Source organism: Rhipicephalus sanguineus, unplaced genomic scaffold (genome assembly GCF_013339695.2).
Source record: "Rhipicephalus sanguineus isolate Rsan-2018 unplaced genomic scaffold, BIME_Rsan_1.4 Seq1077, whole genome shotgun sequence".
In the NCBI taxonomy this organism is placed as follows: domain Eukaryota; kingdom Metazoa; phylum Arthropoda; class Arachnida; order Ixodida; family Ixodidae; genus Rhipicephalus; species Rhipicephalus sanguineus.
Genome location: NW_023614284.1, coordinates 16815 through 43248, shown reverse-complemented (window position 1 = coordinate 43248; position 26434 = coordinate 16815). Strand labels below are relative to the sequence as shown.

Sequence of the window (26434 nt, the reverse complement as noted above, 5' to 3'; positions counted from 1 at the left end):
ATATTACCAAACACACTTATGTCTTTATTTTGATGTGATCAGGCTTCACTCACAAAAACTGCTACCACTGCACGGCGCAGGCCACGCCGCAATGTTCGGGAGATTTCTTGACAGTTTTAGACTTTTCTGATAAGACTGCGTACACGACACCAGTAGTCGAGTTTATTCTGGAGCTGAAGCCAGCCCCAGTGATAGCGCTGGAATTTTCTATCATTAATGTATAAATGATGGTGCTTTTTGCCGACAATCAGATTATCAACAACCAATAACTGTGCAAGTGTTACTCCATTATACAATGAGAGAACTTGATTTTCTGGGCACACGTTTGCCGAATAAGTAGTTTTGTCTTTACCGGTGTGACTGCTGCCTCTTTCACCATCACTAACAAATGACATCATGTCGAACTCCGCAACATTCAGCGCTCTATCTTGAATAGTTGTAACATCCCCTTGGTAATCAGATAGAAAAGGAGGAAAGAGAAGAAGGATAAACGAAAGGCAGGGGGTTTAACCAGAGCTGAGCATGGTAGACTACTCTGCACTGGGGAAGGGGAAGAAAAGTTAGGAAGGAGGAGAGAAAAGTCAGTGTAGCCACAGACATAACAGTTTTGTGTTTCATATCACAAGTGCTGAATCAGTCCGGTATGCTTAAAAAATTGGAGCAACGCTTTCGTTGCAAATACATAACACTGAACTACTAAGGAGGAGTGCTGTGCCCTTGCTATGGAGAAAGAGTCAATCCTTGTCCATTTCAGTTCTCCACTCGAGTTGCTCAGTCATTTCGAAAGCCAATGAGCTATTCTTCATCAATTTCAGTTCAGCTTACTCATCTCAGAGTTGCTGAGTTATCCTCAGTTATACTGAATTCTGCTGAATTGTTCTCAAGTTTTGTAATTAGTTAAGCTAATTAGGCTGACAAATTCGTAAATGGTTATTAGTAACTTACAACTACCACTGCATTCACCCTCTTCAATGGTTTCTTTTGATACATTGCAATCCTATCCTCCTATTATTAATCACACTGCTTAGTGCTAAACTATACCTATACATACGACTATTTACTCATATGCTGTCGTACACTGTAATCACATATATTGAAATACAATGCCCTTATTTCGTCATTCCACACTAGCGACCGCGGACAACGAACGGACAACAATTCTCGCTTATAACGAGGTTTCTAGGTGGCCGTCGTAATATACAGACAGCTCACGTAGCAACTATTTCGCTTGCTCTTTATGACGCGCAATATGTTTGAACCTTCACCGCACCACAGCCTCTTATTGCGGTGAAGTGTACTTATAGAAGAAAGCTGCCGTGCAGTGAAGCATACTATCGAGGACTAGAGCACTGCACGGGCCGATTTTTCCGGCCCGGGCCCGGCCCGGCCCGAAAACACCATTCTCCGGCCCGCCCGAGCCCGGCCCGGTGTTCTTAAATGCGGCCCGTACCCGGCCCGGGCCCGAAAGATTTGGGCCCGGCCCGGCCCGGCCCGGCCCGTTTAGGACACGCCTCGCCGGCAACGGGAAAGGCTCTTCGACGGCGCGCGTTATTGCACCCGCCGCCGAGTGCTCTTTACCTTCATTTCTGTTTGCTGTTTTCGTGCTTTGCTTACATCTGCGGTGACGTTCAGCAGAATCGAGTGAGTATACGTGACTTTAGAAGCTATGTGTGGTAATTCTAGCATATGCCATGTCTGATGTCAACCTAGACTGCGTCCACGCGCGTTGGTGTCGTTTGGGAGTTCGTATATCGCAAGTGTTTAACTGAGTATTTAAGGATGGGTTACGTTTGTAAAACACGCGGTCAGTAACCGCTCACAGCGTGCCCCTGACATCCAGAGGATGGGCTTGGTTGTCGGATTATGCCGGGGGCTTGAAAGCAAATTTTGAAGCGATTTCTCAGATAGAAGTTCTTTCATTCGTGCATAGCCAGTGCCTAAGCGAAACAAGGTCCCCGCCTTCTTTTACGTGAAAATTTGTTTTCATTGCGAAGTTATTTAAAGCGAAACACTCGTGTCAGACGTGTGTAAAATAACGGTGTGTTGAATAAAGGGTGGTTTAAATAATACTAATCAGTCTGTGTGTGTTTGTGTGTGTGTTGGTTATTCCCAGAATCCCGGATCGCTTCTCAAGCCTCATCACTCCTGTTGTGAGTCACACTCTGGTCACGACTAGTAATGAAAAAATCAACAGCGGCGTTCGCCCTGTGACAAGAGTCGCTCCGCATCTTGCACTTAAACTACACGAAAAACAGCTCCTGGGATGTTAATGACTCATAAGTCGCGTTGTCCAGTCTACGGAGTCACGCAGGCAGAAACTGGCGCGGCGGACATGCGAGCGTAGCTGCATACTCGAAATGTTTTTCTAGATAAAAACGCGCACATCTTATATACACTAATCTAGGCAGTTTACCGTTGCTTTCCTTACACGGTATAATTGTGGAAACTTATATTAGGCGTTTCTTGAAATTATGTGTAGCATACCGATTGAGCAAAATTGTAGACGTCTTGTATACTGTGCAATTTCTGTGCACGCCAATACACTCCAGGTGGTTTAAATTACCCGGAGCCCTCAACGACGGCGTCTCATATAGCCTGGGTCGCTTCGGGAAGTTAAACCCCACAAAACAACGAAAACAAAGCCAAACAACGTACACACGAAATTATACAGACACGTATGAGACCCGGGCCTAATACGGGCCTGGCTCAGGCCCGAGCCCGACCCGAGCCCGAAGATCATGGGCCCGAGCCCGGCCCGGGCCCGATCCAACAATCCCTTACCCGGCCCGGCCCGGCCCGCGGGCCGGGCCGGGCCCGGGCTTCCGGGCCGGCCCGCGCCCGTGCAGTGCTCTACCGAGGACCATTGCTTCACCGCAAAAGATGTCCGCTACAATGCTTCAAGGACGTGAAAGGCATGCCAGTTCGATACGCACGTCTGACTTTCCTTAACGCATGACACGATATCACCGTAAAGAAATCAAGGATGAAAGGCAATAAAGAAAAACGTTCTTGGTGGTGAGTTTCGAACCTATGACCTCAGCGAAGTTTTCTACCCACTGTGTTCAACGAACCATGCTTGCCAAACATGTCAGCCATTACTGCCGGCGACGACACTGTTCATGTTTTGCCGCAAGGGCGAAGCAATGAATGCCACAGCAACAAATTCGAATTTTGTACAAAGTAAGGCTACCAGCTCACTCGCTCAACAAAATGCTGGTAGGAAATGCGGCCACTGCAGCCAACGAAGCGACCTTCGCTTTGTGTCCGACTTCAACGCAAACTCTGGGATGAAAGCACAACACGTACAAAGGTATGGACCGTCTGCTGATCCCATCCAGAGATACACGGTGCACACAACCGCTGGCGACCACGCCCTCCAAGCAGGCCCGTAGCTGGGGGGGGGAAGGATAGGGGTCCGCCTTCCCCCCCTGAAATTTTGATGAAGTGGGTGTTTTTACTAAAAATAATGAAAACAGGTGTTTTTCTCAAACAGTCAAGGTTTTCAGCAAGTGCCCCCCCCCCCACTCCCCCCGAAAAAAATTCCTGGCTACGGGCTTGCCTCCAAGTCAAAGTATGCATTTCCTCCCGGAGGCACGCAACCGCCCTCCGGCGCCCATATTCATGCGCCTTTCCTGCCACGAAAGACGGCGGGGCGTTTCCCTCTGCTTGAGCAGCGATCGACGGCAGCCCTCGCACGCGGGGCGATGTTATGGCATGCGCCCTTCGCGCGACGGAGATGGCCGACTCGTTTCATCTCTGCTTCAGCTGCGTTCGTCGGCAGCGTTCGCGCGCTTTCACTCGCACGTACAACATACGACGCGCAGGGCGATGTTATCTATATGGACCTTATAAGGAACATGACGGCGATGGCAAAAACTCAGCGAGAGTGTCCATATGACTATCGCAATAATACATAGAGTTGTTTTTTTTTTACAAGCAAAACGAAGATGGAAACGACCAAATGGAACAGCAGCAGCACAAAAATCAACGAAGATGACAAAGTCGCACAGTGTGTACGTATATCTAGACAACTCTAGCGGAGTTTCTGCGGAATTGTAATCGGTACATGGAACTGTATGGCTAACCACTTCGGCTTCACTGTATCCAGTTTAGCGTGTACAACCCCTGATGCGAAACATTATTTGTGCTGAGAGACCGTTATTTAAATAAAAATTGTATCAACCCAAATAAATCAGAAATCGACATCGAGCCACTGTGACGTGAAAACGCCAGCGATGCGTGCGCCCGAACACACGTTGCTCTACACTGCGAAGTAACGGATGTTTGGAGTGCGATTACCATTATATATATACATACGCCAAATGGACATACATGACGCCTTCGCTTAATGTTTAAAGCGCAGACCTCGAAAATACATGAGCATATAATAATCAAATTTATAGTTAATTACTAATAACTTTATCACCATCAGTAGTTTCGTCTATACAACTGCCGTATGTCATATACCTTATGCTTATGAAGTAATTTGAGCATATAATTAACGAGAAATTGGTGATAGCCTCTTCCAGAAAGGAAGGATTGCGCCAGGAACACACACCATAGACAAAGACGACGCCATGTGCGCAAACTTGCAAGTGTCTTGTTCACGTCTTAGGCGAGTGAATATATGACACAGAGAGGGCAAAAATCAGAAAGCAGGTTTCTGGTTTTTGCCCTCTCTGTGTCATTCCTTTCTGGAAGAATGCACCGACTAGCCCCGATACGTGTTCTACTAGATAGCCCTTTCAGACACGCATTATGATCTGTAGTATACTGTCATAAATGCGTGAAATTTACGTAATCTGATGACACAGTTCTTGACGCTCAATATAAAGCGAATGGAAGTGTTAGAATAACTAATTGCGAATTTTATAGCAATTAATTGCAACTACAATGCAATTAAATATCGAATTATTGTACTTCAGAAGGGTGTCTTGCAGGGCGAATTGGTACGATAACATCATTAAAGCCGCGCAAAAAACACGGACACGGACGTGTACGCATGCTCCTTTTATTGCGATAGCAATTATATGGACAGTCTCGACGGGTTTTTGCCGTCGCCGTTGCCATCGCCATCATGTCCAGATTGTATGAAGTCCAAATTGATAAGATCCCCCCGCGCATCGTATGTTCTACCGCGGGTAAAAGCGCGCGAGCGGGGGCGACGAACGCGGCCGAAGCAGAGCTCAAACGAGCCGGCCCATTTCTGTCACTCGGAGGGTGCATGCGATAACATCACCCCGCTCGGGAGGCCTGCCGTCGAAGCAGAAAGGAAACGCCACGCCCTTCTTTAACGAGCATGAAAAGACGCATGCACCCTCTGTCGCTCGGAGGGTGCGGGGGGGTTTGTCGCGCGGGCAGCAACTTTGAACTTTTGAATCTAAGGGCGCGGTCGCGATCGCTGGCGCGCGCGCTATCCCGACAGCCATCACAGCGGGCGGATCGTATACCCTTCTACGTGCTGCGCTCTCAACGCAAAGTGACTTCGGAGAGCACCTCTCCCTGGAGCGGCCGTGTTCTCTTACACGAGCCACAGAGGATAAAAACCAGCGGAAAACACAGGACACAGCGAAAAGAAGTCGACGGGACGCTGTGTCCTGTGTTTTCCGCAGGTTTTTATCCTTTGTGACTATGTACCAACTAGCCCAGTCCAATGCCTTGGTGTCTTACACGAGTGTTTTGTTGTTACGCGAGATCGGATACAAAACAGTTAGCTGCCAGCCTCACTTAGTATAACACTACGATTTGTTGCTATCGCATTCATTTATTCGCCCTAGCGGTGAAACTGTGACTTTTTCTGTGTCCCGTGTTTTTTTTTGCGCTGCCTTTATGATGTAATTATTGTGCGGTGAGTTATGCCATATTTCTGTACACATAACGAATTCAACCGCCCCACTCAAATTACATGCAATAGTTATCTGTCAGCAACAAGCGCTATTAGAAAGGCAAACAAATATTTCGAAATTTCTGCCGAAGCTCCACAAGTCCAATGTCTCGTTAGACACGGCAGTGCCTTCACCAAAGCGATCCTGTGTACCAAAATATTTTCACCCACAAGCACATTATACAAAAGCATTTTACACAAAAGCACTTTAAGTGAGAAGAATGTTTAATTTGCCGTAAGCTCAGTGTTCGTCTTCTTTTCCTAACCAGTTCAGCACAGAAATGGCGAGAGTAAGACGCACCCAAAAACGAGGACGACGCTTGTCTGAACGGGTTATAGATATGAACAAAATATAATGAACGACATTTTCGCAAGAATTCTGGGACTGCTAGCTAAAGGAATACTCCTCACATAAAAAAAAATGTAGCAGAGTTCTGGACATTTCAGTCAGTAAAGTATGCAATAGACAGTTATAGTTTAGCGTTAGCGTGATAGCGGGGGTTAAGGGAATAGCGTTACCGTACCGCGAACGTTTGTTGCGGAAAGCATGTTTTAGTTTAGCGGGATAGCGTTTACGTGCCCAAGCCGGGATGGTGGCGCCACCTAGCGAAGGGTGAATGCATTAAAAAAAAGTGAAAAGAACAAAACCGAGAATGCTTGCCTGTATCCCCGCACGCAGCAATATTACTCCTTTTTTAGTGAAAATAAAAGTAAATAAATATGAACTAAGCACCAAAAGCGAAATTTTTCATGTTGCAGACTTGTTTACGCCGATCTTCTAGATAGGCCTAGGGACTTTCGAAATGGGAAGCGATCTCAAAAACTACGCTAAGTTATCCGTAATACCGTGTCGTCGAAGCTACTTGAAGGCAAGCGAAGCCATTTCGCACAGTCGTTTGCCACGAAAGAAGTGGATCCGTCCACATCAATTCTAAATTCAGTTTGAAGCGGGCGTCAAAAACCGCCGCCATGTTTTACGTACACTACGTAAAACGCATTTCGGTCCCGCTATTCCGGTGAGCCCGCTAAACTATAACTATCTAATGTTCTGCGGCTTCCGAGTAGCCTCAACCAATCTCCTACACAAAAGAGAGTACGGTCTTAAGTATAACACGCAATAAATGGCGTATTGTTGATCCCTACAAGTAAGCCTTCGTTTTACTGTTCCCCTGTATGGTAGGCTTAAAGGCTGACTGTTTGCGGAGTTCAACTAAGGTCAAACTTCGCTTTCCCGGATTTCGCGCCCTATAAATATCGCCAGCATCTGGGTCCTTTTGTGAAGCAAGGTTGATTATCCACCTATTTTCATGACAGAATGCGACAATTATTATAAAGCTATTCATTTCCTCCGTGTTGCGCAGGCGCTGGCGAAAATCTGTACGCGGAATAGCTGGCAAGGAAGAATATTCAAGATCGCATCGCTATTCGCACTTTTGTTTTCCTAAAGCTGGCATTGTCCTTGGATTTGCCAAGACAAAAAAAAAAAAAAAAAAAGAGGGCCAGCGTATTTGCAATTCCAGGATCTCGCTATCGATAGGGTAATTTAAGAGTTGTTTTTATCGTTCGATCTCTCGTTCATTGGTTAAAACGGCCTTCCCGAAGTCGCGAGCAAGCGAACGAAAAATACGGACTGTTTTCCCAGGGCCGAGCTAACACAGCTGTGCAAGCGGTGATCGCAGGCTGTAGCGCTTCTGCATATATATGTGCGACTCCCCAAAAAAGCTGTTAGGAAGGCATGCTTCCCTGCGGTATGCGACGGTAATATATTCAAATTTCTGAAGTATTCAGTGATGATGAAGATGAATAATAATAATAATAATAATAATAATAATAATAATAATAATAATAATAATAATAATAATAATACACTCCGCAAAAGAAGAGCTGCAAGTCGATAATATATGACAGGAGTCTCGAACACGCGGCCCGCGGACCTCTCGCTAGCGGGCCGGCCCACACATGACCGTCTTCGTTCCATATTTTTATTTTATTTTCTAGTATGCTCGTGAGCTACACGGACGTGACAGGTCTCAACTGTCAAGCATTTTTTTTCGTGCGGCACCCCATGCGGTCACCGTGCGTTAAATTTAAACATGACCGTGGAAGAAAAATATTTCAGAACCAGCGTCCAGATTTCAGTCATCCTGTACATCAGTATCAATATGGTTTTCGAATGCCGACATCAAATCCCCTTCAGAAATGACCCATATGTGAGAAATGGGAAGGCCTTCTTCCCATATCTTCCCATATCTTAGTAATGTTAGCTGACGGTGTGTTCAAAGCTCTGTCCAACCTTCGTACAACTATATGGCAACTATATACGTACGAAATTAACAATGGGCAGGTTTATTAACACCCCGACTCCACTGCGGAGTTCTGTTATTCTGGGCCGCGCAATGAGCAGCAGGCCAGCAACGCTATAGCGGCATAACTCGCAATTTTACGCACGTAAGTTAAAGACAAGCATTCTGTTGTTTGATAAGAACCGCACATGAGCGCCGAAAGCTGCTGACGCGGCGTCGCGAAAAGAGCGCGGCCGTTCGTGTGCAGTGCGATAAGATAGGCCTGATTGACGATGTTCACTTTGGGAGCACTGACGTCATTGGCGTAATAACGGTGCGGATCCGTTGTGACTTTTTTGAAGACGATAGTCTTTCTTTGGGAACTTAAACGCAGAAATTTTGGTCAGTCTGTCTCTCTTTCTGTTTGTCTGTCTGTCACCAGATTCAGCCCCCCGGCCAAAGTTTAACGACTTGCTGAACGCCCAGCCATCTTGAACAGGTAGCGCCGTTCATACTTGTGAAGATTGCCGATCAAAAAGCAAATGTTACGCATATCTGAGGCGCAACATCAATACGCAAGTATCAGGTGATGTGTTCCTTTACTAGAAAATACATAGATACGTATTCTAAAGACCCTAGTGTTTCTTAGGCTGCACTGAAAATGCTAGTGTTTTTTGCGCTGCGCTGCAAATGCGACGCTACGAGCCAGATGCGGCGATTCAACACAGAGGAGGAGGACTCATGTAGTACGGCGGGCAGAAGACTATCGTCTTTCGACGACATTTGCAACGAAGCACGCAGATACGCGGCCGATTTTTCTTAGTTTCGCGAGGCTTAATAATTTTGTTCCTTTTTTTTCCACCACAGGGATATCTGCAGGACGACCACATATAGGTTGTTGCTATATGTTTGTTTAAAACTCCGTTATAGGTTAGTTCACGCTGTGCTCTTCACCTTCTCCACCGACATGCCCTACTGATCAGGTAGAGGCTAATTGACGTTACCTAATTAAACTCGTAACTGAAGCAGGCAATTATACACGCCGCATGTGCAGCCTATAGGGAAGAAAGAGGCCGCTTTCAGCGTACGTTCTAAATCTAATCAACGTAGTCGGCGTGTCCTGAGATAAGACACTTCGCGGTCTCGGAGCAAGAAGGCTAAAAAAAAAATAAACTGCTGGCGTGCACATCGGAGCGATATCACACGAGCAAGAAAACAAATATCAAGGGACTGCGCAACCATAAGGACGCGATGTCGACCTCAACCTTGCCAGCTTGCGTTTCGTGAAGCAAACACCACGACATCATCAAGGTGGCGCTGTTATCGGCAATATCGACGCAGCCTTTCCGCCGTCGTATAACTGAAGCCTTGGATGACGCAACGGGGCGGCCCTTGTCCCTGCTTTCCATTATCATTCTCCGCCATCAAGGACGGTGCGTGCACTGCGTACGCTGGCTGCATTCTTTCCGCCAAAGCAGAGCGGCCGTTTACTCCCATGCGGCCGAAGGAAGCCTTTGTCGCCGTTGCACGGACAACCAGGTGGCCGCGGAATAAACAGCCAGAGATTGCTGCTACGAAACGGCACAGTCTAAAGGCAGCAGAAAACAAACGCGTAATCGACTGCTAATTATTTAAAGTGCATCTAGCCGAAAAACACGTGTTTAACATTCTGTGGTCTTACGTGCCAAAGTCACGATATGGTTATGAGGAAGGCCGTAATGGAAGACTCCATTCGTTTTTGTCGCCCAGAAAATTATTTAACATGCACTTAAATTTAAGAAAATTGGTGGATTTACATATCGCCCTCATCGAAATGTGGCCGCGAATCCAACCCGCGTCCTCGCGCATTAGTAGCACAGCATCATAGCCGCTTAGCTACCACGGCGCGCGGTAGTATGTACATAGTAAGCTGGCGGTGTGTGTGTGTGTGGGTGTGTACACACACCCACCCACCCACCCACCCACCCACCCACACACACACACACACACACACACACACACACACACACACACACTTCACTGGTTCGCTGCACGCCCGTACAAGAAGCCAAGAAGCACGGAATGCCGTCGAAGAACGCGCCAGGCGTCCTGTCGCTGGCGCTATCTAACGCCGTAAACAAGGATCGACGCGTTGTTAATTGGCAAGCGAACGAGGAGACGTCGAAGCAGCCGGCCGTATACAAACACGTTTGCAACCGCTTGTGAGGCCACTTTGCTGTGTTAACGCGAAAGCGCTAAAAGCTCGTTTCGCAGAAATCCCGGTGTCGGCGGCGGCGGCGGCGTCTTTGGCCGTAAGCGAAATTTCGAGGTAGATGCAAATAAAGATAGGAGCCGGAGGGTGTTAGCACTTTGTCTTTCGTTGCGGCACAGTATAGGTCTCCACGTTTGGGAAGGCGAGAGAGAAAGAGAAAATGTGTGTGTGTGTGTGTGTGTGTGTGTGTGTGTGTGTGTGTGTGTGTGTGTGTGTGTGTGTGTGTGCGCGTGCGCGTGCGTGCGTGCGTGCGCGCGCTGCGTGCGTGTGCGTGCGTGTGCGTGCGTGCGTGCGTGCGTGCGTGCGTGCAAAGCTTAAGGCAAAGCTTAAGGGTCCCCCAATTTTATAGCATGGAACTTGCTACGACTACATTTCTTGCACCTCCATTCGCAGAATCACGAAGCGGGTACGCATGTGCTAAACTGACAAAGAACATTCAAATGTTAGTTTGGTTTTGTCACATTTAGAGAACGTGAACTCATGTCGAAATCTTGCTACACGAACTACACTCATGAAAAGTGAACTGTGAGAACGCCATCCATTTGTTGTTAAGCACACACTTTGAGAACACAGCCAATAGAAGGCAAGCGTGGCAAGGAGCGACAGAAAGTTAGGTGGGAAGATGAGGGTACCAAGATTTTTTGGGATAACACCTTGCAATGGGTGCAGTCCGGCTGATGATGATGGCAATAATGATGGAAAGCAGATATCCACCCATTCGAAGCTACGCATGACGTAAAACATCGCGACTAAAGAATAAGCAATGAAAGCAGTCCACCCTAAATATGACGGCATACATACCTGATGCAAAAGAGAAAACACCCTGCCTACCTATATTTCAAGTTGACGAGTTGGATGGAAGTTGCAGATGACGTTCTACCAGACGTAGTTCGGTATGTGAAACACTTTACGTATTGTTACATTCATAAGGGCTCTCCAATTTCATGCAGTGAATCTCGGCATGAAACCATAGGCGTGCGCAGGGTTCCCCAATCAAGGGTGGAGGGGGGGACGAAGGTTCGTCGCAGTGCCCCCCCTCCTAACTAAGTGAAAGTATGGGGCAGACTTTGCCCCCCCCCACCCCTGCGACCCCCCTCCGGTGGGCACGCCTATGCATGAGACGTCACATGTTTACGGCTAATTAAAGGAGACAAAAGAAATAAAACACGAACAACGACAAGAACGGCGTCTCCTTTCTTTGTCTCAGTCTTTTACTGGCGGTAAACACGTGACTTAGTGGACGCATACACACAAGGATAACATCACGTTATTCCCTGGTATGCAACAATTGCGCCCACAGCAGCCTACACACACACACACACACAAATATATATATATATATATATATATATATATATATATATATATATATATATATATATATATATATATTTAGAGAGAGAGAGAGACGAAAGAAACAACGGGACCGGCGCTGACTCGCAACTAGGTGTTGCGTTTGCACAGAAGGATTTAATTTCCGACAGGAGACCTTACGCAGCACCAGTGAGTGGCAACGTCGCTTAGGGGCAGTGGCTAATATATAGCTAAGCTAACATCGCGCTCACGCATACACGCACACTAGTATCCCTGAAAGGGGGCGGGGGAAAGCCACCGAAGTTGTTTTTACCTTATTTAATACAATCGTAACCGTTACGCGTAGGTTGCTGGTTCGGCTTCCACCAACGGCTAACTGCCTTTCATTGTGCGTTCATTTTCCTTATAATCGTTCCTCGGATACTCAAAAAGAGAGAGTTTATTTCCTCCGCGCTTTTTCATGGCTCCATGCAACTCACTGCCTGAGCAGGGTCCAGAAGTCGAGGTAGTAGGTGATGTTCCGCGCCGCCCACAGGCTGCGGCCGCCCTGGAACTGGAAGGCGTCCTCGAAGAGCGCGAACGTGCCGGCCATGTGGGAGTTGGGCAGCAGCGGCTGACGCTGAGACAGGTACGCCACGTCCTCCCACCATTTCTCCAGCTGCATTTATAGCGAGGATGCCGGTTGTATGATCAGACAATTAACCCAGCCTGAAAACAGCGTTTACTACTATTTCAATTATCAGGTGTATAGGGTCACGGTGTCTGTGAGAGACAGGAAAGACACTGGGCATAACGATATTGTAAGCGACGAACCGCCGGTAGCGCACAAATTCTGAAACAATTAAGTGCCGCAACACGCTAAGGCGTTTCCGAGGCACTTCATAACTAGTTCAGCGTAGTTAAATAATCGGAAAAGGCAGACAGGGATTCAGAATTAGGCTGATCGGGCGTTTCAGCAGGTCGAGACGCGCTTTTATTATCTCTGACGTAAAAAAAAAAGCAAACTGCTATCACATTTTTGACAGATGAGCGATGCATTAAAAGCGATGTGAGTCTTTCTTTAACATGGCAGGAGGAAATAAACAAGGAGGGAGCACAGCATCACGCATTCAGCCTTCGAAATTCCGCTCTCCATGAATCATAGACCTCCTTTTCATTCTTTTCCGGTAGGTTCTCGGTAGGTTCTCGTTGACGAACACTTGCTCCGGTACATCGCTGGCCGTTCTGTGTATTAGATGCGAAGTATCTTAAGGCGGAGCTCAATCCGGTGGTGGTGGTGGTGGTGGTGGTGGTGGTGTGCGGCGTGACCACCCTTACTGCGCATGCGCAAACCCTCTCCACACACCTCCTCTCTACTCACCCTCTCCCCTTCCCCTCTCCACCTTCCCTCTCACCTTCCCCTCTCCACTTTCCCTCCCCCTTCCCCTCTCCACTTTCCCTCCCCCTTTCCCTCGCCCCTTCCCCTCCCCACTTTCCCTCTCCATTTTCCCTCTCCCCTCCCCCTTTCCACTCTTCCTCTGAAACGCGGGCTAGACATGCCGAAATTCTCTCCTGCGCAACGCCGCGATGAGCTCGAGCGCACGCGCGTCCCCTCCCCTTCTCTCTCCTCTTCTACGCTGCCCCCTCTCGCCCGCCTGTCGACTGCGTTCCCCGCTCGCCCTGTGAGAATTAACGGCCAGGCTAGATGGAAGATACGACGCGCGTAGCGTCCCTCTTCGCTTTCCACGACGCGAGGTCGGTAGCATGCCCAACGAACGCCAACGGAACGCGATCGTGCAAGTGCTCCGGCTTCGCATCGCCTCATGGTCCCCTTTAGCGGGAGATGGTGCAATTTTCGACACCAATAAGTTAGTGCGCATCGTAACGTACACATTTATCGCCTTAGTTGCGGGGTGTAAGTGCGACAGTTTCACACTGCTCGCGCACGCATTGTTATGCAGGAAAACGCGCGCTAAGATACGCTTGCTATGGTGTCCTAAAACATTAAGCGTTTACCACTGCTTACAAGATCGCGTGATGTCCCAACTTCCTTTGGCTTCGCATTTTAGAGTAGTAGCTCTACTACTCCCGGTACAAATCTAGAAAACGTCTCGTTGCATGCTTCTGACCTCCAAGGTCAACCAAGGTCAACGCCAGCCAATGAGCTTCAGCGAAACACTATGGCGGCGCATTCGCGAAAACGAACGGCGTCCCAAAGTCAGTATTGAGTACCGCTACCGCCACAAGGCGCTGGCTGCATCCTATAGTTATAGAAATATCTATAGATATAGAAATATCTAAAATAGAAAATAGGCCCTTGTACATGGCTTTTCTAGACATCACTGGGGCGTACGACAACGTTAATCAGGAAATTTTGTGGGATATATTGAAAGGAATGGGCATAGGCGACGACTGTATACAGCTTTCGAGGGAGATATACCGAGAAAATACAGTTTGCATAGAATGGGAAGGAATGAGTAGCAAAGGGAACGTTGAGATTAGCAAGGGGCTGAGACAGGGATGTCCTTTGTCCCCGCTGTTATTCGTGCTGTACATGGTGAATATGGAAAAAGCGCTAGAAGGTAGCAACTTTGGCTTTAATCTGTCACACAAACAGGGCGGCGTGATGATTGAGCAGAAGCTTCCAGGATTATTTTATGCTGACGATATTGTCTTGTTTGCTGACAGTCGAGAGGATATACAGCAGCTGGCGGATATATGCGGAAGGGAAGGGGAAGCTCTAGGACTAGGATTTAGTGTAACAAAATGTGGATTGATGGTATTCAATGACCCTTGTGATCAGGCGGTGTCAATACAGGGCCAAGAAATACCGAGGGTGAGCGAATACAAGTACCTCGGAGTATAGGTCGGCAAATTCACTCATGAGTCGACTCACTCACACTCACTCACACTCAGATCGAGCTGTGAGTCTGAGTCTGAGTGAGTCTGGGTGAGTAATATTTTGGTGAGTGTGAGCCCTAGTGAGTCCGGTTGAAGAAAATTTGCATGAGTCTGAGTCCGAGTCAGCCCTAAACGCAAAATATATTTCATGAGTGAGTCTGAGTGAGCGCCACCTTTAATTGCCGACCTATGATCCTATCCAATCAGCTATCTGCATTATTATCAGCCTTATATCGGCATACGTTTATACTCAGATCTATTCCCACACACCTCTACGCACTAGCGTTCATGCACCACCTCAATGTTTATTGATCAGAGGCGTGAGTAGAGGGGGGGGGGGGTAGGAGATGCTATGACCTCCAAACTCTTTCACAGGAATTTCTTAATAGAAATATATTGTGTGAGTCGCATATTTCATAAAAAACATCCTTACTGGATTGAAACCCCTGAAATCAAGTATATGAAGGTAAGAGACCCAAAGGCGTATCGTAGAGCATCCAATATTTGAGATATTGGCATTCAAGAGCATTTACACCATGATCGGAATAGCCCACTTATTGCCAGCGGACTCATGAGTCGACTCACTCAGGCTCAGGTCAAGCCGTGAGTCTGAGTCTGAGTGAGTCTGGCTGAGCAAAATGTTGGTGAGTTTGAGTCCAAGTGAGTTCGGTTGAGGAAAATTTCGGTGAATCTGAGTCCGAGTGAGCTCTCACAGCAAAATACATTTCTTGAGTGAGTCTGAGTGAGTTCCAAAATTTTTGCCGACCTATGCCTCGGAGTATGGATAAATGAGGGTGACAGGTACATGGAGGTACAGGAAAAAGCCTCAGCAGCAAAAGGAAAGAGGAATGCTGCAATAATGAAGCACAGAGCATTGTGGGGATACAATAGGTACGAGGTGCTTCGAGGTCTGTGGAAAGGTGTAATGGTTCCGGGGCTTACTTTTGGGAACTCAGTGGTGTGCATGAGGGCAGAGGTGCAATCGGGAATGGATATAAATCAAAGGACTGTGGGACGCCTCGCGTTGGGTGCTCACGGAAAGACGACAAATGAGGCTGTAAAGGGCGATATGGGATGGACAGGTTTTGAGGCGAGGGAGGCTCAGAGCAAAATAAGGTTCGAAGAAAGGCTAAGGAATATGAAGGAGAGTAGATGGGCAGAGAATGTGTTCCGTTACTTGTATAGGAAGAGCGTGGACACACAGTGGAGAAAAAGAACTAGGAGGCTCACTAGTAAGTATACGGCTGGTAGTGTAAGCAGTATGTCAACAAAGAGCGTTAAGCGAAAAGTCAGAGAGGCGGAGAAGATTTACTGGATGGCAGCTATGGAGAAAAAACCGGCTTTGAGTAACTACAGAAAGGGCAAAAATGAAATAAGGAGGGAGGCATTTTACGACAATTCAATGGGAAGCGCTTTACTGTTTGAAGCGAGATCGGGTTGCCTTAGAACGGGTAGTTATAAAGCGAGATTCAGTAAAGAAGAATAACAATGCACGTGCTGCGGGGAAGATCAGGAAACGGCGGAGCATGTTCTGATTGAATGTGGAGACATCCACCCAGGTGTACGTTTGGGCACGAGCCTACATGACGCCTTGGGTTTTAGAGACAATGGAAAGCTGAACACACCCGCGATTGAAATAAGTAAGAGACGGTTAGAGTATTGGTGGCAGAAAACTAGAGAGAGGACAAAAATAAATATTGGGAAAAAAAATAAGGACATGGCGTCATGAGCGGGACGGCCTGTGGCTCCGCCTTCACAGAACATCCGCGCGTGCATGAGCGGGGCTATTTCTTTAGTCGCGGAGGCGATCGGCTGCCGCGCTTCGGTCGTCTGGGCGGAGCATCTTCTGCCTTCTAAAGTTGTATCCGACTATAGTTCACTGCACGTTCGCACCGAGAGCGCCGAGCAGCTTCTGCGTGTTGTGTTATGGTACAACGCGTTGGCTCCCTTATTGTCAAGGCGTGTAGTCGAAGCGCGTAGACTTCTCGTCGTCCTTGCCTAAATCAAAGCATGCGATACAATTGAACCTCTGCAGACGAACGCTTTCGTCCTTTCCCAAAGCAGGTGAAACCGAGCTATCACTCGACAAACTTGGTTTACCTGCGTTCAACTATGGCAAAGTTTTTGTTCCGCAATGCATCCTCGTTTTTTTTTTCTTAATATGTACTGATGGGCTAGTTGATGAGCCATGATATTTGATGAAGCCGCGCACAAAAGGACAAATTCACGCACGCATAAAATGACACAAACACAAGCGCTGTGTTTCCTTCGTGCTCTTTTATAGGATCTTCAGCCCACTCGACGGTAGGGTCATAGGCAGTGCAACCGCTTAATACCAGTTCGGGAAAACAGCCAGTGTACTAGTTGAGAGGCCACTCACCCAGTTATTGGAATGCTGCGCCCTTTGCAGTAGCATCTTGTGGAGCTCAGCGCCGACGCCATTCTCGAAATCGGTGGCGATGCCCTCAGTGAGAACATACTCTTCGTCCGAAGCAACCGCGCGGACTGCAAAAGAAAAAAAAGGAGCAACGTTTGGTGAGAGCTAGTGGAGACGAACATTTCTTACTACAGAGTGCCCTAGTCATGGCAACTTGAAAATATGAAGACAGACGAAAGAAAAAAAATGAGGTGCAATCATATGCAATATTTGACACAAGTATTGAGGATGATGTGTTGTTGAAAAGGTGTGTCGGAGATTTCCAGAACCTTTTAATCTGAAGCCTTTCAAGCAAGGAAATCAGAGAACACCCTTACTCGCCTAACAAGCCGTGGTAATGCGCAATACAGGAAGCGTCAATGAGTGATTGCGTGAATGGATGAATGTATGAGTGAGCGAGCGATTGCGTGAGTGCATGAGTGATCCATGTGCGTGGATGAGTGAGCAATCGGGTGAGAGAGCGAGCGAAGAACCAGTGCGGTGGTGAAGTGTTGGGGAGCGTTCATCCCCAAAGCGGGAGGTACTCGGTTCGACTCGCAGTGCCGTCGGGGAGCACCCACCGTTTTTCTAATGGGGAGAGAGGTACTCAGACCTGGAGCTCGGTGGTTTGGGTGCTCATCTCGAGTAGATGGTACTGTGGGTACTCATCTCCTTTCAGCTCTCTTCATTGTTTATTCCACGCACTTGCCCGCACGACGCTGCACCGGGATCCCTACAGACTACTTTTCTAGCCTCAAACCACTATAGAGGGTGGGCCAGTGGTACAGAGAAAGAATGGGATCCTTGTGACAAGGCGAGTGTGGGGAAGAGAAAATGCACAGTGTAGTAACGAAAGAAGGGGGAATTGATCAAGGGCTCGTTTTCTTTGTTATGTGCAACCTAATGAAACCAATAGACAACGAAGCCAAGAAAAGTATAGGGGCATTGTTTGTCGTCTTTTAACTGTATTGTGCTAATTATGATATAGATGTAAAAAAAAGTTAAAGTGGACGAAAAGACAACTTGCTGCTGGTAGAGACCGAACCTACAAACTTCAAATAACTGGCAAAGAAGAGTGTTCCACACTCGCTCTCATGGCTACGGACGGCGCTAGCTAACGTTCCCAGGTATACGTGTACAAAAATACACAAGAAAACGAACGGGAGGACAACCGCTGCTGTTACTAAATTGGTGCAGCATCGGACGCGTTATGCGAAGGTTGTAGGTTTGGTCCCTACCAGCGGCAAGTTGTCTTTTCGTCCACTTTTTTTCTTTGCATTCATATCATATTTACTACACTACAGTTAAGGAATACAAATAATGCCCCTATACATTCCTTGACTTCACTGTCTGTTGGTTCCATTACGTTGCACAGAACAGAGTAGTAACAGCCTCTCATCGCGGAGGGCACTTCAACCGTACTGTGTGGGAAGGCAGATGGGAATGAAGAGAGATAGAAGAAATAGGAAGAGCGGTGAAAACTTCGGGGAAGGGCAGGCGACCGCAGGAGTCACCAAAAAGAAAAAAGAAGCGAGAGAAAACGAGAGGAACGCTTGCTCAACGTGGCTACGCAGAATCCTGCCACGCAATTTTAAAACATGGGCTCCAATCCACGCTGTGAAGGTGGTTGGCCAGAAAATATAACCTGATTCGAGAGACCAGTGTGACGTGTCCTTGACAGATTGAGCAATGCACTACATGAAATTACTGACAGCGAGACAATTCAATGCACTGTGCTATCGCGCTCACGTCGTCCTTCGGGAGTCCTAGCTACACCGTGGTTCTAACCAGGCGTGGCCCTTCCCTAACGTTTTCACAACGCAAATATGAAATCAGCTGCAGGCAGGCTCTTCACACGGCACACTGATTACATATACTGTCAATAGTTCATCTATGTGTTGCTGTTTATAACATGAAACCTAAAATGTCATGGCTGATTTCTCCAGAGATAACGTTAACAATATCAAGGCAATGTTAGCGCTTTCATCTCGAATATGCAGCTTTTTATTTCGTAATTAACCAAGCACTTAAAAGGACACAAAAGTGAAACAATGAATCGGTTTAGATTGATATTTGTCTGAGAACTAACGTCGTTGGTTTCACCATCATAGGTTTATTAATGGAGGAGAAAATCAAGGTCAAAGTTTCATTTTTATGTTTCGCGCCGAAATCGCCACACTTGACATCACGGATTACAAAGTGAGTTTTAGTATCTTGTCGACAGTGGCTCAACAAAATTTCCTGAAAATTAGTGTGTTAAGTATATCGCCCCTCAGAAGACAATGTACTTCATTTTTACTGATTAGGAACTACGTAGCAGCTAGTACATGCCGTCAATATCTATGACGTCACGACGTTTGATGCGGGAATTTCAAGTTCGCGTCGCTACCCGCACTTTCTTGCGCGTTTTCTCGCTTACCAAGCGTCTTCTAGCGGCAAGCGTGGTAATTTTGGAATTGTGAAATAGTAATTTACTAACATGAGAAAAACAATTTTTCTCTTTAGTGTCCTTTTAAAAGAACTGAGCCAAATAATTTATTCTGGCACGCGTAATCTCACTTTTCGCCTCTATTCGTGGAATGATTTTCTGTCGACGGCGACGGACACGAAGAAATCCTGGGATCCCAGTCATAAGCTGTAAGAATTGCTGATGTCCCGAAACCTGGCCACGTTTGCGCACGACCACGCTGCCAAAACAACCATCCCTTGCCTTAATGAGCACTAACAGACAATAATGCCAATGAAAGTATAGGGGATATCTTTAGTAGTAAATGTAAGGTAAATGTGAAGAAAGAAAAGTGGACGAAAAGATAGCTTGCCGCGGGCAGGAACCGAACCTGCGACCTTCGAATAACGCGTCCGATGCTCTACCAACCGAGCTACCGCGGCGGCCATCCCTCCGTCCACTTTATAGGGTATATATGTACATTTAAACGTGGGAGCGTCAGTCAGCGCCGCCAGTAGCCATGACGACGAGTGTGGAACACTCTTTTTCGCCTGTTGGCGTCACGTAGCACGTGAACTTATTACGAGCTGGCAGCTGACCAATAATCCCTCGCATACCACCTGAAAGCATCAAGTCTGCCAGAACGAGACCCTTGCTATGAACGAAGAAAAGAAGTGTCAATTTCTAAGGGCTCGTTTTCTTTGTTATACACAACATTAATGAGCACTAACAGACAATAATGCCAAGGAAAGTATAGGGGATATTTTTAGTAGTAAATGTAAGGTAAATGTGAAGAAAGAAAAGTGGAATAGCAAGGGTCTCGTTCTGGCAGACTTGATGCTTTCAGGTGGTATGCGAGGGATTATTGGTCAGCTGCCAGCTCGTAATAAGTTCACGTGCTACGTGACGCCAACAGGCGAAAAAGAGTGTTCCACACTCGCCGTCATGGCTACTGGCGGCGCGGACTGACGCTCCCAAGTTTAAATGTACATATATACCCTATAAAGTGGACGGAGGGATGGCCGCCGCGGTAGCTCAGTTGGTAGAGCATCGGACGCGTTATTCGAAGGTCGCAGGTTCGGTCCCTGCCCGCGGCAAGCTATCTTTTCGTCCACTTTTCTTTCTTCACATTTACCTTACATTTACTACTAAAAATATCCCCTATACTTTCCTTGGCATTATTGTCTGTTAGTGCTCATTAATGTTGTGTATAACAAAGAAAACGAGCCCTTAGAAATTAACCCTTCTTTTCTTCATCCCTTGCCTCGTATCTTTGACGCGAAGTGCAATATGCCGAGCGCGAGCTTTTGCTGCCTACGCTGCGGACGTTTACTCGCAAAATGGAGGCACCTTCAGAGGGTCTAATCCGATGGTGCCTCCAAAGTCAACAGTGTTCGCCAGAGTTCAATCGTACGAGTTGCGAAATCCCCGCCATGTGTCAAAATACGGTCACGCCATTGGCTGAAATCGCGGTGATTGATTGTGGCGCCATATGGTGGAGAGAAAACGAGCTAATAAATGGAATAGCAGCACCATCGAGGCAACGCGTTGAAAGTTCAGAGTCCACGTCGACGCCGCCGAGTGTTTCCTGCGCGGCGAACACGGTCAGTGGACTTGAATGCAGCCAGCACATCTGTGACCTTGGCCAATCGTTTGAGTTTACGCGCCAAGCACGTGCGTTGGAATCCCAGCAGCCGTGCGCAAGTTACGTCAGTCGGCTCGTCGCTGCCGCATTGTCCACCTTGCAACGCTTTTGATTAAACACTAGTTCGTATCGAAGATGTGCGTTTATATTGTGCTCACATGCGTTTACGCAAATCACGTCACGTAAACACAATGCCCACTACGCCTACAACGGCATTTTAGGGGCGAAGCTCCTTAAGGCGGCACCCGTTCGTCCCTCGTAGTCGTCGTCGTAGTAGTAGTAGTAGTCGTCGTAGTCCGTAACAAGTCTTACGCTTTGACCTCCAAGGTGGTGCCGGTGGGAGATTTTTCCTGTGCGTTGTTGAACAATAAAAAATACGCAGCGTGCGCGTTAACTAAAAGCCGAATTCTTCTGTCTCTCATTCCCCATTAGCAGCCATTGGCATGTTCCAGTAGGAAACGTTAGGAGAAGTAGAAGTGTAAGTGTTAGCTAAAAGCCGACTTCTTCTGTCTCTCATTCCCATTAGCAGCCATTGTTTACCTCCAAGGTAGTGCCTGGTGAGATTTCTCCTGTGCGCGATTAAACGATAAAAATTTTGTTCAAAACGCCGTTGATTGATGAAATAAACCAACGAAAGACGCCAGATATTTTGTAAAAGCAAAACGAAAGAACGCCAGATGTTTCTAAAGCAAAACGAAAAGACGCCAGCTGCTTAACGAAAGACGCCAGATGTTTTCTAAAGCAATGGTTTTCTAAACAATGAAAATTCACAGCGTACATGTAAAATTAAAGTGAGCTGCAAGTCGTCATAACTCATCGAACCTTTAGTATAAACGCGCCCGATCTCACGTCGGTGATGATGTACTGGGCAGAATTCACGGAAGATTCACGGTTTACCGATGAACCTCCGCAGCTTCGCCCACTCATCATCATTCACTCCGTGGATATGCTGTGATTTTTTTCGGGGGGGGGGGGGTGTTCAACCATACATTATGTATGTTCGTGTGTGTGTTTGTACGTGTGCATGTATATATATATCCAAGCAAAACTGAAAAATTTCGGGGGGAGGGGGGTTTGAACCCCCCCAACACCCCCCCTTGGCTACGCCCCTGGACACATTTATGAAGCGAGCAGTGTTTTTACGCGTGCGGGTTACATGTTGCAGATAATACTGCGTGTATAAAACTTAACAACTTTTTCTTTTTTTTTAAGTACTTTTCATTCTTGTTGCGGCAAATTGCGCAAAAGCAGCGAGGACGCAGTTACCATGGTGATGCGGCGTGTTTACTGTCATCGCCCCCAGGTGGCACGTCGGCTTGCAATCCTCCGCAAGTTCGTCCATGGGCATAGCCGGGTTTCGGAACCGAGTTTCGCAACTGGTGTGGTATGTGTGAGCATTGTTCTAGGGAAGGCCGCCCGGACATCACAATGTGGGAGCGCTGAGGCCTCGACATAATTGGGGACCAAGAGAAAGCGAAGACAGTGAAAACATTTGACGATGTCACATGACATGTGCGTGTCACATACACATGTGACTGTCACACGTGTAGCTTTGGTTGTGCAGTTGAACAATATCATCGAAGTTGGCCTGCAGGATCAATATTAGTATCGATAAAATGTTCCCTTCCTTCCCATACTGCTAGATTGAATACTCACTAGATTAATTCACTCGTATTCATAGGAGTCCAACGTGGACACCTATGAATGATACCTTGGTGCATGATATCCGCCACTATGGACTAGTCATATTATTTTCATATACTAAAAAAATTTCGGCAGATCCCATGCATTGTGGGAATCGGTTTTATGCGAAGCAGTCAGCGAGTAGTTATATGCTGCATATTTTGGCTTTGGCGTCACGAGGTGGATCGACGTGTTTTTGCAAGTAGTTGTATGGACGTCGTTGGCTCACCAGGCACGTCGAACACACTGGCGTTTTAAGGGTAACTTATGGTCTGATGTAACGTCAGAACTGAAGTTAGATCACATACGTCGACAGTGTTATCGAAACGAAGTGCCCTTTACCATGCGATGATGCGAATATCATACGTAACTTTCGTTAACGTATTCCTCCACGGTCGAGCAACGCTTGAATATAGCTTGCTGAATCACAGGGATACAAATGTAATGTTTATTAGACTGCTATAAAAGCGGAGCTAACACTAGAACCACAGACTTTAATCTGACGTGACGCTTGTATCGTAGGAGCACATATATATGTAGTGTTTATTGCTTTGTTATAAAATTACATAGCCAGCACCACAACCACAATTGACGTTCCACCGACATTACGCCTGCATAGGGTGTTTTTCCAAAGCAGTTTCTGGACATGGCGTGGCTCTGTGGTAGAATACCTGACTGCCGTGCAGAATGCTTGGGTTCGGTTCCTGCTACGATACTAATTTTTATTCTTCGCATTCGTCGGGTCAACGCTGCCGATGTCGGTTTTTGTTAACGCACACGCATTTAAATGACCAATGCCTGTTCTCGCCGTTCCTGGTGATGTAGTCGGGGTTCTGCCCAGAGGACCGGAGCCAGCCAGAGTCTCGGGGAGATGTCGAGGAGAGGAGTCCGGAGCTGTTAACAGTAACGTTTATTTACAGGTAGCGTGTTGCTACATGATGGGGTTAGCATCATGGAAGCTCTCGGAGCTCGTGAGAGCTTGAGAGAACTTGTGAGAGCTCGTCGGGAGCGCCTCGGCGCTCGCATTTTATGTCCTGGCCTTCCCAGGGTTCCCTGTAGGAAAAAACAATAGAGGCCAGGACAGTCCAATGAAAATTTCCATCTTCACCTCCGCCCCCAAAAGGGGAAGGTGAAACGCCGCCTCCTTCCTAACCAGTGTTGTACACGTTCCTCTAAAACAGGAACGAAAGCTCGTTCCTCGTTCCTTCCCAATTTTGAAACGAGTTCCCGTTACAAGTTCCCTTAACGCGAAAGGAACGCGTTCCAGTTACAATTCGAAAATTGGAACGTTTCGTTACATTAACGTTACATTTTACTTTTTTTTATCAAATATAGTTTCGGACAATCCAGGGGTGCAGTAAAGCTAGCAATTTAATATTACATCGAATTGTGCATACTATGCGAATTCGAACATCGGCATAATATCTGAAGATGAAAATGCGCTCCAAGACGAATATTTTTGATGTAGCACCGCATAAACTTCCGACATGTCTAACTGCAGCTTTGGCGCTCGTCTATTACAAGTGCAACGCGCATGAAAGTTTCCACATCAATCTTCAAATGCTGAATCAATTTGAAGCAGCCTTCAAATTCTGAAGTGCAAATAGAAAGTAACTCACAAGCATCAATATAAAATAATTTATTGCACTAGAAATTACATCGAAATAAACAATACACTGGCATTTAATGAACGTTGTACGGTATGAGCGCGAAAAGAAAGATCGAGAATACATATTTGAACTTAAAAAAGTTTCTTGTTGGAACTCAGGAGCAGTTGAATTTCGATGTTGTTGTCCGACAGACGGACCCGTTTTTTCGTAAGCACTTCGTTGGCAATGTTGAATAGGCGTTCGACTGAAGCGCTTGAGGGTACTGGCGTGTTGTATTTGAGGAAAAGTTCCTTCAGTCCCTCAAAGTTTTTCATTTGAGACAGCGGGTAGTCACCTGGTACCAGCAGGTACCTCGACAGCTCATCCTGTGTCTCGGCTGGGAGGGTTTGGAGCCCGAACGAGAAGAAATCTTCAGGCGCCGACGAGGCGGCGACATCTGCCCTGGCTGGTTGGGTCACTGCAGCCAGTTCTGTTCTTACGTTCATGGTCGCCTGGTCTCGCATAGAACTGTCGGGAATCCATGACAGCTTAAACTTTGGTATTAAGCAGCTGGCGATAACCAGCTCGCGCTTTCCTCTGAGGTGTCCAAACCTGCAATCCCGAACAAATTATTAGAAAACGAACCTATTCAAACTCTGATGCAGACATCGCTTACCTCTTCTCAATCCCGTCGAGAACAGCACTAGCTAGAGGGCCACAATATGACAGTCCCTTCATAGCCTCGTATTTAATTCGTTTCTCCAGGACGGCCAGGGTTGGAAGCAGGTAACCGATGAACATGTGTTCCTGTCGCTGCAGTACGTCCAGCGCACAAGAGAGTGGCTTCATCACCTGTGAATGATATCAAATTTTGCACTTTTTTAATTCATAATGAAGAAAATGAGGCACTCTAAACTGATTTGAACGTCGATGAGAGGAACGCATATAATTTATAACCAACCACCTGCGGGAGCTTAAACCTCGTTGGTGTCGCATTTTCTTTTTTTTTTGAGTAGGTGTTACTGCAAACAAGAGGAAAAGTCAGCTTATAAAAACAAAGTTTACGCCAATTTTCTTCAATTCAGCTTAACTCCTAAGCACATATCCATTGCTGGGAAGACAATCTTCCAAGGGCAATATAACCCATTTTGTATAAAGATATGAAGGCTTTTTGTTGCCCCGATGCGCGCGCGTGTCAAACCGGGGCTAAACGCACAGCTGGCGCTGAAGCCATCACACCAGGCACATAGGCAAGGAGAGGCCAGACCCCCCCCCCCCCCTTCCGAAAAAAAATTCTGGCCTGCATCACACCTGCACCGAATAGCGTAACTAGGTTTTTTTTGGAAACATTGGCGTGCTTGTAGCTCACAGCTTTTATACCTCACCGATTATCAGCATACATTCACCAATAGGAGATGGGCACTTACACTGCAGTACTCTTCCATAAATTTGTATTCCGCAGGCCGGTGTAGGACCGGCAGTTTCAAGATGCAGAACAGTCGCTCGATGTCCTTCCCTTCGTTGTGCAGCTTAAGCAGATGCTCCATGGCGTCATGAAGTGAATTCCACCTCGTTGGTACTGGCCGTCTCAGGTAGACTCCACAGTGACTCTTGATTAAGTCAGCTGAGATGTTCGATTGACCCTGCTTGCTCCACAGTGCCGAACACTTCTTAAAAACAGATTTCGCGACTCTCGAATATTGTGCGTCAAGTTCAGCTGCAGCAGAATCCGAGGTTGCGACCAAGTTCAGCGTGTGAGCTGCGCATCTAATGTGCGGCGGAAGCACACATTCAGACCCGTCCGGTGTATTCAAAATGCCTGTCAGGTCCGCTGGTCGCATTTCACTTTCATCGTCTGTTTCGTTTGTCTCACTTTCGCCAAACACCCTGAAGGGCAGAAAAAAAAAAGAAACATTAATTATGCAACCAGCACTAGAAGTGGCTAAACGTTTCCGTTATCATTATTTAGTTTTGGAGATTTACCTGAACGCTTTAACGAAGTTTGATCCATTGTCGGTTACCACGGAGGTTACCTTACCCTGGA

At 47.0% G+C, this 26434-nt stretch overlaps 1 protein-coding gene across 1 annotated transcript in view; it reads right to left on the bottom strand.

Annotated features, from left to right (window-relative positions):
• The window catches only part of LOC119376062 (peroxisomal carnitine O-octanoyltransferase-like), a gene marked incomplete at its 3' end in the record, with an annotated part of 35834 nt that extends 9897 nt beyond the window's left edge, over positions 1-25937 (bottom strand). Inside the window, exons 1-5 of the mRNA XM_037646042.2 lie at positions 25818-25937; positions 25067-25242; positions 24746-25002; positions 16992-17116; positions 12211-12389 (exon numbers count right to left, since the gene is read on the bottom strand). Of these exons, the coding sequence (XP_037501970.2) occupies positions 12211-12389; positions 16992-17116; positions 24746-25002; positions 25067-25242; positions 25818-25937 (857 nt within the window). The remainder of the gene's footprint in view (positions 1-12210; positions 12390-16991; positions 17117-24745; positions 25003-25066; positions 25243-25817) is intronic.
• Between the last annotated feature and the right edge of the window lie 497 nt (positions 25938-26434).